Below are 14278 nucleotides of genomic sequence, written 5' to 3'. Positions count from 1 at the left end.
CTGACGGAGCACAGATATCAAAACACAAAAATATGAATGTTTACTGAAAATTGTATTTTCACTCTTGCTGCAAGTTTTACTTGTAACTTGATATACTACCAGTCTATAATGTACTTCTTAGAATTACCTAGGAGCCTGTAGTTTTGTTCAGAAAATAAAGCTTGACTTAATCTAGATTTCACTCAGGGGGTAAATTATGCTCTAAATCAGAGTAGGATTAGTCACTGTGATAAGATTCAATATCCAAAGGCAGAAGTCTAACAAAATTTACAGTATGCTTACTCCCTAAACAAATGACAATTCTTATAGTTCTCATGGATTAAGCAATTATACTATCTCACATTTATACATAGGCAGTGTTTTCTATCAACCATTGCATTCAAGAGATCTTTTTTTATAATTTAACAATTGTGGAATGTCATTGTTATACATTTTTTAAACTTTTTTTTTTGTTCTTGTTTTTCTATCTAGTAAGTTAACATACTTACTAGTGTAATATTAGTTTCATTTTACAGTTGTGGAATGTCATCCTTTTTTAAAAAAAATCTTTTTTTTCTATCAAATTAGTTAACATAGAGTGTAATGTTAGTTTCATGTGTACAATGTAGTGATTGAACACTTCCATACAACACTGGTGTTCATCACAAGTGCACTCCCCCATTACCATCAGCTATTTATGAATATATTCTTAAGTAAGCCAAGGCAAATGGAGTGGTAAAAATGTCACCAAAAATCAAGGTTTACTAGGAAACTGAAAATACATAGTATAAACAATAGCAAAATCTTTGAAAAGTACCCATATGAAACCGAACAGTTAAGTGCTTGACACAATAAATGCATTCTGCTGTTCTTGCTATAATCATAGATTTTGTGATTCACCTTTAAATATAAAATAAAATAAAATAAAATAAAATAAAATAAAATAAAATAGTAAAATAAAATAAACTCATAAGGGTCCAAGCTTATAACACAACCACCAAATTAAATTTAGAGAGAAAAATGGTGAAATCCTATCATGGGCTTGATCATTTTAGTTACTGTCTTTAACAGAAATTATCTCTCAATAACGCACTTTGTAATTTGCTCCATCAAAGTTCTAACAAGTAGTGAAAGCATAACATTAGTTCTCTCCTAGTGTACTTTAAAAAATATTTTATTTATTGATTTGAAAGAGATTAAGTGAGAGAGAGAGAGAAAGAGCAGGAGTAGAGGGATAGGGAGATGAGAAGCACACTGCCTGCTGAACAGGCAGCTTGTTTCCAGGCTGGATCCCAGGATCCCAGAATCCCAGGATCATGAAATGAGCTAAAGGCAGATGCTTAACTCACTGAGACACCCAAGTGCCCCTCTACTAATGTACTTTTAAATCATCCCTTTTTATGGGCATTATTTACTTACATTTTGATCTTAATTATAGATGATTTTTGTATTTTAATTTTAATGAATCACAACTTTCTGAAAGAATGTATAGTCTGTGAATATTTAAAATCTTTGAAAATTAAATATTTTGTTATCCCAAGATTCAGAGTTATGCAGGTCTGCTATACTAATAAGATATTATTTTTAGCAAAATATGTCAATAGACCACACCCCTTAATAGGACACTCTAGACAATGATATGAGTGAGTTTGATGCTGCCAGACTATAATATGTTTCCTCCTCACAACGAGATGCATTAGGATGACCCTGCTTAGAAGGGACAGATATCCAGCTTGTTGAAGTCATCATTTTTATCTATGTAAGTAGGTCATAATCACTTTTGATATTTAGTAATTTGTTTATTAGTCTGAACTCCACAAAAATCCGAAGTACATTACTTTCTCTGTGTAATTTTCCAAATAAAATTGTTTGTTGATCTATGCCATAATATGAAAAACTAAAAGGTATTAAAGGTTTTAAAGCTGATGTAGCCATCAGGTTAAGTCTCTTGCAGTAACTTGTCAATTCAGTCTAATAAATTGTTTTGCTGTTATTATTTTATTTTTAACGGAACATATTGATTAATCACCCTGGTATTTTGAGGGAAACAAATTATAATTTTTAGGTTAAGTCAGAACAATGGGGGTTAGAAAAATATAGAAGGAAATTATCAGAATCCACTACATTTTCTGTGATTAAACTATGAAAAAAAGGAGTATATATTAGTGCCTTCTATTATATTGAAAATATGTTACTTTAGGATTCAAGTAAAGATACAAAATTTAAGCACCATCCTAAGTAAAACACTGAAAAACATAAGAAATGATCTCTTTTTTAAACCAGGGGACAAAAGAAAATTCAGAATACTAAATTCAGAATACTAAATTCAGAATACTAAATTCTCAGTATTGAGAATTCTCAGTATTGATCTTTCATTCTTCTAATTAATACCATTTTAGATATTATATTTTAAGGATAATTTAATTACTCATTTAGATTTTCAACCATTTTGTTTGCATAGTCAATTAGGAATTAGTAAGTTTTCTATCATATTAATTAGTGAACACAATTGTGTCTCTTGTATAATATGGAAATTATACTTAGGAATTTTGATATAACACATAATTTAACATTGCAGTTCTTGGAAAAATATAATTTCTACCAATGATATTATTTGATTAACACCTTTATGATCTTACTAGTAAATACTATAAACAAAATAGCATATTGAAAAGACAATTAGATTGGGGATGATGGATTGCTTTTATACATATATTTCACCTTAAAATGATACCTCAATACATACAAAGCTAAACACTAATAATTCCAAATTTAAAAAACAACAAAAATTATAAACCTCACAAGAAGCAGTATTTACTAAATGTAATAATAATTTTGCTTGTTGTAGTGAGTCTTTAAAACATACATCTCTCTTGCATACTTGTAAAGGAAAAAGAAGTAGCTCAAATTACTATATTATTAAGGTATATCTGTTGACATTATACAAATTTAAACAATTATTAACAAAAATTCCATTAAATTTATACTTTAAGTGAATTACAGCAGGCCAACATCCACAGGTGGAATGAATTAATAAAGAAAATGTTGTGTATACATACGAAGGGATACTATTCAGTTAAGGAAGGGAATTCTGACATGCTATAGTTTGAACAAATGTTGATGACATGATGTTAAGTGAATAAGCCAATTATAAAAAAGACAAATTCCGTATATTTCCACTAAACTAAAGATCCTATAATAGTCAAATTCATAGGGCCAGAATAGCAGAATGGTGGTTAGGAGTTCCCAGGGACAGGGAGAAACAGGAAATCATTGTCCTGGGGTTATATATTGGTCATAGTTGCAGAATAATGTGACTATACATAATGCCACTATAGTGACAGTATATTTAAAAATGGGTAAGATGATAGCAAAACTTATTTTAAGAAACTTACTCAACACTCTGCAATTATTATATTACAGATTGACATTTAAGCAAGTTCTAAATTTTGCCATTTTTCATAAGAATGAGAGAGTTTAGAATAGAGAAAATAAGAAGCTTCCAAGTCAAATAAACGAGTTTGGAGGGTTTTGAGATCCTTCAAGAAGGCACTAGAGAGACCCATAATTAAGGAATTCATATGGTTCCTAAGTGTGAAGAGTGCAAATATTAACAGATTTGAAGGTGTGGAGATAACAAAGTTTTGAGAAATGTAGTGTATATCTATAGAGAGAAGTGTTTCTTTTTTAAAAAAATATTTTATTTATTTATTTGACAGACAGAGATCAAAAATAGGCAGAGGCAGGCAGATAGGGGGGTGGGAAACAGACTCCCTGCTAAGCAGAGAGCCATATGTGGGGCTTGATATCAGGACCCTGATATCATGACTTGAGCTGAAAGCAGAGGCTTAACCCACTGAGCCACCCAGGCACCCCTAAAAGTGTGTTTCTATGTTTAATTTTGAAACAACCAACTAAAACCCTAAAGTAGAATTCTGTCAGTACAATCATGATGCTGAAACAAATGGAGTTAGTGACTGAGGGAGCTTTTTGCAATTTCTGTGTCTTGATTTGCATTCCAGTACAGGAGGCATTTGTAAATTGGGTGCAAATCAAATGACCATGGAAGAGAGGGATTCCAGTCATGCCATTTCAATGAATCAGACCACATCTTTGAGACTGAATCAGCATCTTCATCTCCTCAAGTATGATACTATTCATTCAACAACCTAGAGCAGTTTCACTACTAGCAGATCAGTGAAGAGAATGCCTTCAGATATTTAGATTCTTTTGAGCCTGAAGAAAAATAAACTTATCTCTATACTGGGTACTAACAAATTTATTTTCTCTTATTTACCAAAAGAAGATTGTGTCTCTGAATTTGAGGGGAAACATCATTACACACTTTATACAGTTAATGAAATGTTGAATTTGGTATTATTGTCTTGCACTGGGAACATATTTTGAGAAAGTAAGATGATGAAAACTCAATCATCTATTTCTTCATTTGCAGTGTTGCTCTTGTTTGAAATCATGAACCTTTGGAACACCACGACAGATTTCATTCTCCTAGGACTCTTTAATCACACAGAAGCCCATCTATTTCTCTTTGTGATGGTTCTCACAATTGTCTTCACCTCCCTACTAGGCAATGCCCTCATGATTTTTCTGATTCATCAGGATGTCCGGCTTCATACTCCCATGTACTTTCTATTGAGCCAACTCTCCCTCATGGACATGATGCTAGTCACCACCATTGTGCCCAAAATGACAGCTGACTACTTGACTGGCCTGAAGTCCATTTCTCCTTTTGGCTGTGGGTTGCAGATCTTCTTCTTCATCACTTTGGAAGGGAGCGAGTGTTTCCTCTTGGCATCCATGTCCTATGACCGCTATGTGGCTGTTTGCCATCCACTGCGATATGTTGTTCTCATGAGCTGGAAATTATGCCTGAGAATGACTGTGGGGTCTTGGTTCCTGGGGGCAGCTGATGGCCTCATGCAGGCTGCTGCTACCCTGAGTTTTCCATTTTGCCATGTGCGTGAGATCAATCATTTCTTCTGTGAGGCCCCTACTCTGGTGCGTTTGGCTTGTGCCAACACATTGGCCTTTGAAAATGTCATGTATATCTGCTGTGTATTAATGCTCCTGGTTCCATTTTCTCTCATCCTGATTTCCTATAGTCTTATCTTTGCTGCAGTTCTCCAGATGCATTCTAGAGAAGCCCGCAAGAAGGCTTTTGCTACATGCTCCTCACATCTCTCTGTGGTGGGACTCTTTTATGGAGCTGCTATTTTTATCTATATGAGACCCAAATCCTACAGGTCAGCTAACCATGATAAAATAGTGTCAGTGTTCTATACTATCTTCACTCCTTTGTTGAACCCCATCATCTATAGTATGAGAAACAGTGATGTCAAGGGAGCCCTGAGAAAGTGTATAGGTCAGTGCGTTACCTTAAATCATGACTAAGATGACATTGATTTGTCCCAAATTTCAAGGTTATACAAAAAGAATTGTGTGAATTTTCCAAGGGAATAGTTATATATGCATTATATCTATAACTGTTACTATTTTATTTTGAAATTCAGACAGAACTATATATTTTGGATCTTTTTATATATAGTAATTTTTATGTATAATAATTATATTATTTTAAAAATTTTCTTGACTTTTTTCTTTTACAAGTTATTTATTTATTTATTTATTTTTCATTACAATATAAAGATTTTTTTTAATTTTTTTTAAAGATTTTATTTATTTATTTGACAGAGAGAGATTACAACTAGGCAGATAGGCAGGCAGAGAGAGAGAGAGGAGGATGCAGACTCCCTGCTGAGTAGAGAGCCTGATGTGGGACTCGATCCCAGGACCCTGAGATCATGACCTGAGCCGAAGGCAGCGGCTTAACCCACTGAGCCACCCAGGCGCCCAAGATTTTTTTTAATTTTATTTTATTTTTCAGTGTTCCAAGATTCATTGTTTATGAACAACACCCAGTGCTCCATGAATCTCAGCTAGTCAACAAACTGTGTAATATTCATTTCAAATGTAGAATTTAGCAATTCAACACTTACATACAATGCGCAGCACCTTATCCACCCACAACCTAAATTCCCTCTGATAAACATCCTTTAATAAAGTGAAAAAATAGCCTATGTATTTGAAGTAAATAAATAATTGAGGAATATACATCTAGAATACATGAGTAACACATAAAACTCCACAACAACCACATTAAAACATGTGTGAAAGATTTAAATACCCATTTCTCCAAAGTATATATATACAAATGCCTGATAAGCATATGATGAGACAGTCATTTGTTATTAGGGAAATGCACAAAAAATCACAATGAAATATTCCTTTCATCCATTATGAAAGATGTTATTAAACTTTAAATAGTAGTAATAACAAATGCTGCAAGAATATGGAGAAATTGGAATCTTAGTGCATTCTTTCTTTTTTTAAAATTTTATTTATTTATCAGAGAGAGAGGGGGGAAGAGAGCGAGCACAGGCAGACAGAATGGCAGGCAGAGGCAGAGGGAGAATCAGGCTCCCTGGTGAGCAAGGAGCCTGATGTGGGACTCGATTCCAGGACGCTGGGATCATGACCTGAGCCGAAGGCAGCTGCTTAACCAACTGAGCTACCCAGGCATCCCGCATTCTTTCTTTTTCTCTTAGTGCATCTTTGATGGGAATGTAAAATGGTCAGGTGCTATAAAAAGCAGTATGGCAATTCATACAAAAATAGTATGGAAAATTTAACATCAAATTATCATATGATTTAGTAATTATGCTTCTAAATATATACAAAAAATATTTGAAAGGAGGAACTTGAGCAAATAACTGTGCAGAAATGTTTATAGCAGCATAGTTCACAATAGCCAAAGAAGTAAAAAAAAAAAAAAAAAAGTGCCTACAGGAGAAAAAAATGCAGAAATTAAAAGTACTGTATATAAACAATGGTTTATTATTTGCACTGAAAATGAATAAAATTCTGATACATCCTACAACACGGATGAATCTTGAGAAAATTTGTCTAAGTGAAGTAAACCAAACAGAAAAGGAAAATATTGTATGATTACACTTTTATTAGGTACTTAGATTAGGCAAATTAATTGAGACAAATAATCATTAGTAGGATTATAGGGTGCAAGGATGGGGAATTATTATTTGTAAGGTGAGAAAATTGGTACATTGAAAATAATCTAGAGATTGATAGTTATGATTGAACAATGCAGTTGTTACTGAATTGCACAAAGATTGTTAAAGTTGTGTATTTCATAAGATATACTTTATCATAAATAAGTTAGAAAAGAACCTTTTAAACTAGACTAGTCATACCCCTTCCCAAGAGAAATGTAACACAGATGCAAATACAGGAGACCATACAAAATATATGAACATTTAAGGAGTTATCTGCAATGAAAAATGCATTCTTATATTATTTAAATAGTAGTCCCTCAAAGTAGTACTATCATTTTGTTACCCATTTTAAAATGTAAAACATGTTTTGTAACATAATGGTAATCTCTAACTTAGTGAAAATTCAAAAATAAGTATCTACTCTAAAATAAAGATTACACACAAATTGTGTAGTATTTTAAGAATTTCTGTCTCTGTGTTAATGTAAAATGTATCAAATTCCATTATAATGTATCTAATTTTAAGCCAATGTACAAATTGCCAAATAATTTAATATGCTTACACTTTATTCCTATGCAACTTCTGAGTAACAATATATAGCATTTATGACTCCATAAAACTTTAGAGACATAAAAACATTGGAAGAATCTGAATAAGTGTATTTGTTATACCACTGAATTGACCCTTAACACATCTTCAAAAACATGTAAATCCATTATAAGAATTCCTTTCCATTCTTGGCCTGAGGCCATCTTGAGTATTAGTGACTTAAACTGTATCATTCAAGTCTTAGTTGGCTTTCCCAAGTAAACACACACACACACACACACACACGCACACACACACACACATACACACACACACACACACACACACACACACAAAGAAAAGGGTTCTTTCCTTTAATGTCTAGATAAAGAACTTGACTCATGGTTGCTGCTGAGTCTTCCTGAAATGCCTAAGATGTCAAGTGCAGGGATAATAGATGAATATATACATCCATTTGAAAAGTATTTAAAGACATCTGTTCAGAAAAATGACTTTGTTCATATAATGACAGTAGGACCCCTGTCAGCTATTCAATTCAGTGATTTTGTAAAACTGGAAGATAACAAAGAATACATGTCATAATTTGTTCTTATTTTAATTTATTACATAAGACATGAGACTCTTCTACAAGTGCTTAGAAGAATTTGTTTAGAATTAATTAAGAACTGGTTTTTTTAAACCACTAAAATAATCAGTATGATATCTCTCAACAAGGGGATATCAAAGAAAATTTCTTTTAGTGGAAATAGATTTAAAAGAGCCTGTATGTTTGAATCTTGGAAAGAATTGTTGTTTTGCCTAAAAATGTATCATAAATAAGCAGTGACACAAAAATTGATAACATAGTCACTGGTAATATAATCATAGATATTATCTTTCCTGGATTTATGCTGAACACATTTCTTATAATGGATATTTATTTAAAGTCTATACTAAGCAATGCTGTGTTTATGAAAACATGATCACTTTAAGAGTAGTAATAATTCTGTGTCACAAAATGTATACTAAATGTTTATATGGATACAAAAGAAACTTCAAATATGAGAAGAATTTATTTGACCCATAACTGAAACAACATAGTTTGAGGTAAAAATTATATTTGAAATATAAATTATATTTATCAAGAAAGGGGAGATACATTGTCCTCAGAGCTTATGATGAATCTCCTGGAGATGGGAAAAATAGTAGATAAGTGTAGAGTGCTTTAACATGGTATGTTTAACATGAATTGTACTCTCCAGAAGTAGGATTATTTTCATGCAATCATGTGATGTGCTCATATCAATTTTGATGCCATTGCATTAATTCTGACAGTTTGGATTACTATACAGATTAAAATCATTATAATTTTAAGTTGATCTGTTTAAGAAATTAGTGACTTACTCTATGTAAAAAAAAGTTGGTCAAGACCATAAGTAGAAGATTTTAAGTAGAGTTTGAACAGGAATGGCTGTATTTTTACAATAGAAAGTGATTTTGGAGTTAGTTCATAAGTATGGTGTCTGAATGGGAAAGGATATGAAAGTCTTTTAAAATATGGGATTGAGTCTTATTACTATAGGCTTTAGATTGGCTTACATAAAATTTGGTGAAAAAAACTAACATGTTACAGTCCAAATTCTCAAAAACAATAGTAGAGTGTAGAATTTCCTTTCTTATGTGTGTGTGTGTGTGTGTGTGTGTGTGTGTGTGTCTGGGATTTATTGTTTTGTTTTGTTTTTTAACACCTTTTATTTGAGTATGGTTGACACACAATGCTGCATTATTTTCAGGTGTACAACATAGTGATTTGGCAAGTTTTTACATATCCTGAGACTTCACTGGATTTCGTTACCAGTTCTAGTGGTCTTTGGTGGAGTCTTTTGGGCTTAATACATATTACACACATTATTACATATCTTAACTTTTGGAAATAATGCTGAAAAACTCATAAGAATGCAGATATTGCCTTAAGATATAGATTTTAGGGGCACCTGGGTGGCTCAGTAGGTTAAGCTCCTGCCTTCGGCTCAGGTCATGGTCTCAGGGTCCTGGGATTCAGCCCCACATCCAGCTCTTTCTCAGCAGGGAGCCCATTTCCCCCCCGCCCCGCCTACCTCTCTGCCTACTTGAGATCTCTCTGTCAAATACATACATAAAATCTTTAAAATAAAAGATATATTTTAATTCTTTTGCATATATACCTATAAGTGGGACTGTAGGATCATATGGTATTTCTAATTTTAATTATTTGTGGAACTCCCATATACTTTCACATAGTTACTATACCAATTTACATACCCAAGAAAAATGCAAAAAGATTCCATTTTCTCTACATTCTGGCCAATACTTATTAACTTTTTAAAAATTTCTTTTTTTAATTTAATTTTATTTTTTCAGTGTTCCAAGTTTCATTGTTAATGCACCACATCCAATGCTCCATGCAATATGTGCTCTTCTTAATAACCACCACAAGGCTCACCTATCCCCCCTTCCCCTCTAAAATCTTCGATTTTTTTCTCAGAGTCCACAGTATCTCGTGGTTCATCTTCCCCTCTGATTCCCCCCTTTCACTTTTACTTTCCTTCTCCTAATGTCCTCCATGTTATTCCTTATATTTCACAATGGAGTGAAACTGTACAATAATTGACTCTCTCTGCCTGACTTATTGAACTCAGCATAATCTCCTCCAGTCCTGTCCATGTTGATACAAAAGTTGGTTATTCATCCTTTCTAAGGGAGACATAATATCCCATTGTATAGATGGACTATATCTTCTTTGGAAGGTTTCAGTGGATATCTTTGTGCTTTTGATTTGATAATCTATAGATGATACTCATAAAGTTAAATTTACTCACTTGAGTCTATATTGCTAAGTTTCAAAACTAGAGCTAGATATTGTTTGTACTCAAAAGGATCTTTAACTGTAACTTGCTTGTGCAATAAAACAGAACAGGCATATCTTCAGTCTGAATCTAAACTCCAAGTACTTCCAGTGGTAATTATTTTCTCTTCAACTCTCAAATTATCTTGTCTACATATTTTTTCTATTTATTTACCTATTAATGCTGATTTATTACATGAGATTTCATAAAAGCATATAATTTGAAGTACACAAATATGTGCATGTACCAATACTGTGTATTCTAGATCTCTTTATCTTTCATTAAAGTATGAAGCTGTATAACCTTTTAAGCAATTAAATCATACATTTCTTCAAGATGTAATAAGGTATTGATTGCATGGATTGCATGGAGCACTGGGTGTGGGGCAAAAATAATGAATACCGTTATGCTGTAAATAAATAAATAGATAGATAGATAGATAGATTATTAATTCTAAGTAAGGTACACAAACTATATATCATTTTTTTCTTTTTTATAGTAGAACCTAGTGGAAACACTTGAAAGAATGTGTAATCATATGTAAGATTCTATGAAAGGATACTGTGTAGAATTATGCTTGGCAACACCCTAGAGGACACTCTTGGGTTATCTGATTGGGACTCTCTTAAAGGCATCTCACAATGCTGTAAATTCCATGTGGCTGATGTCAATGCAAAATAACTATTATCTAGGGATGTGCAAATACAAGTATGATGAAACATTTCAAATAAATGAGGTAGACTTTATGAATCCAGTGAATACAAAATTCTCCTGGGAATCTGATCTGGTGCTTGTTTTATAGGGTTCCTCCTTTACTGGCAAATAAGAAAGTTCCCTTTTGGGAAACTTAAACACTTTAGATTATTTCAAGGATCTTGAGAAGGGAGGGAGTGACCCAAACTGATGTGAAATCCAATGGGGAGCTTTTTACAATTAGATTATTTTTAAAGTCTTATCTGATAAAACTTCCAATAAATCCAACTTAAGTCTTCTTTGGTAACTGTACATTCTTGCTGTACCAATTTAAGTGATCAAACCAAATGTGACCAAGTTTATTTAGTGACCAATAAGATATTTATTTGGAACTGATTTTGATCAAAGGCAAGATGTTGTAGAAAAAAAATGCTTCATGGTAAAACTCTAGCTTCTAGAGTTTGCCCAACCAGATCTGTCACTATATCACTACAGTCTTAAATAATTCACTTTCACATGGGAATCAGTTCTTCATCCTCGTAATGAGGCTATTTTAAAAATGTGTTTTTTTCTGTAAATGTATAAAACATTGATGTGAGACTATTTTTGTTTTCATTTTTAACTAAATACAAGCATACAAAAATATATTTATGCAAGCAATATAATAGCTATTGAATTCATGTGACGGTAATTGCCCATAACTTTGAAACTCAGGCAGCAGTTAGGAAATTTTCCTCATCATGATGTAGGAATAAACTGAATATGTCTTGAATATGCACACTTACAACTTGATTTACAGAGGAAATAATATAGGTGCCTCTTTGTTTTTGTTCTTGTTTTATTGGTAATCAAAGTCGCCTAGGATGCTTTGGTATTGGGGGCAAGGAATGAATTGCAGTTCATTTGGAGGATCTGGAAATGATGCCTGCATTTACTATACCATTCATTAAAGCTGTATATCTGTAAGGAACAAGTGACAATGTGGTAACAACAACAGAGGAGACAGAATATATTAAAAATGAGCAAAAAATAAAAACTAAATCAATGTATTTGGGAATAAATGGCATACACATTCATGACCCTATTTTATCTATACTGAATTTCTATTTTAAGATAGAAATTTTTTTTCTTTTCTTTTCTTTTTCCTTTTTAGTTTTGACAAGTTAAAATGATATTCACTAATGTCAGAATTACCTTTTGAAGGATAAGAGAGTTTATCAATTTAAATACAATCTTCATCTGTGAATAACTATATCTATTCTTCTAGAAGCTAAATTAGTAACAGAGGAATCAGGAAAAGTCACATAAAATCTGAATCTTGGTTTATCATCTATAAAATATTTAGGTTATAACTACTTCAAGAGCCACTGCTCAGAATTAGATAAAATTTAATTATGGAACAAATATTGATACAAGTCAGAGTCTGTCCAATGGAGATGTCCAATAAAAGCTGATAGTTTTGTATTCTCTGTATATAGGCCTTGTTTATGTTCAAGATTTGTTTCTCTAACTCAATAAGAAAACATCTGATTGATTTTCACCTATGTATACTTAGTAGAACTACAAAAATCAAGACGTGAAAATCATTTGCAAGTGGTTTATAAATATATTACTCATTATATTTAATGGACAAAAAGAAAATGAAAGGGGAAATACATAATTTAGTTAATTAACATATCTATCACCCTCCATAGTTATTTGTGTGTGTGAGAAGAGTTAAGAACTTTTTTGGGGGTGTCTGGGTGGCTCAGTCAGTTAAGTGTCTGCCTTTGGCTCAGATCATGATACAAGGTTCCTGGGATTGAGTACCACATTGGACTCCTTGCTTCTCTCTCAGCGTCTGCCTGTTTGTGCACTCTCTCTCTCTTTCTGACAAATAAATAAATAGATAAATAAAATCTTTTTTTAAAAAAAGAACTTTTTTGTTAGCAAACTTCAAGTATGTGATATAATACTGTTAAGTACAGTCATTTTTTTATCTCTTCTGTCATTGACTTCTTTTTTTATTTTTTATTTATTTTCAGCATAACAATATTCATTATTTTTGCACCACACCCAGTGCTCCATGCAATTCGTGCCTTCTATAATACCTACCACCTGGTACCCCGACCTCCCACCACCCGCCCCTTCAAAACTGTCAGATTGTTCAAAACTGTCAGGGCTCAATCCCAGGACTCTGAGATCATGATCTGAACTGAAAGCAGAGGCTTTAACCCGCTGAGCCAGTCAGGAACCCCTACTGGAGTATTTTCTAAAAAGATTTTCCAACTGAATAAAAAATGGCATTTGGACTCTTATATCATCAGCTAGAGTTCTTAATTGAAGAAAGATATGAATTTAGCCCAAGTTTAACTAATAATGTGTTGCTAAAAATGCTTTAAAAACTTATGAAATCTCCAAATATGAGAGTGAATATTATCTGAAATTCTACAACCATAAAAAAAATGTGTAAAAGCAGGCTGAAAATGAATCCTGTGAAGGTACCATCATTGCCCCTTCTGGGTTCAATTTACAGCCTCAGAACCATGTGATGGACTCCCTGAAAAGCTCAATAATTTATTTCTTTTGGATTCATGTTAATTTAGAGCTTGTGTACTTGCTCTTTGTTTTCCTCCCCCCCCAGTGGCCCATTCCCAAGATAAATCTGCAAATAAAGAATCTAAAGTAAAGTATAGAGATATATTTTTGCCATAGCTATGTCAAGCCCTTAAGTGAACATTCAAGTTCTACCATAGATATTGAAATATTTGCTCTTGGGGCATCTGGGTGGCTCAGAAGATTGAGGTCTCTGCCTTTGGCTCAGGTCATGATCCCAGGGTCCTAAGATCGAGCCCCACATCAGGCTTTCTGCTCAGTGGGGAGCCTGTTTCCTGCTCTCTCTCTCTCTCTCTGCCTGCCTCTCTGCCTACTTGTGATCTCTCTCTGTCAAATAAATAAATAAAATCTTCCAAAAAAGAAATATTTGCTCTCAAAGGAATGTCAGAAGACAGTCCACATAGAAAATAATGATAAATGGGTTGCAGACTTTATGTTTAATTTGGAAGATGCTTTATCTACTCACAGGAGTCTTTATGTGTGAGATACAAGAATATGGGATAAATT

General features: G+C 33.0%; 1 protein-coding gene across 1 annotated transcript; it reads left to right on the top strand.

The window, feature by feature from the left end:
- Positions 1 to 4395: 4395 nt before the first annotated feature.
- Positions 4396 to 5391, top strand: LOC116585538 (olfactory receptor 2T8-like). The gene has a single exon (XM_032334920.1). It carries the CDS (start codon positions 4396 to 4398, stop codon positions 5389 to 5391), a length of 996 nt encoding a protein of 331 aa, XP_032190811.1.
- Positions 5392 to 14278: the final 8887 nt, after the last annotated feature.

This window comes from Mustela erminea, chromosome 3 (assembly GCF_009829155.1).
Source record: "Mustela erminea isolate mMusErm1 chromosome 3, mMusErm1.Pri, whole genome shotgun sequence".
In the NCBI taxonomy this organism is placed as follows: Eukaryota; Metazoa; Chordata; class Mammalia; order Carnivora; family Mustelidae; genus Mustela; species Mustela erminea.
The sequence above is the reverse complement of the archived record's forward strand: the minus strand, read 5'-3'. Positions and strand labels throughout refer to the sequence as shown.

Bases quoted from the DNA above. Each gene is read 5' to 3' on its own strand.
- LOC116585538 (XM_032334920.1), top strand. From the start codon at position 4,396: ATGATGAAAACTCAATCATCTATTTCTTCATTTGCAGTGTTGCTCTTG.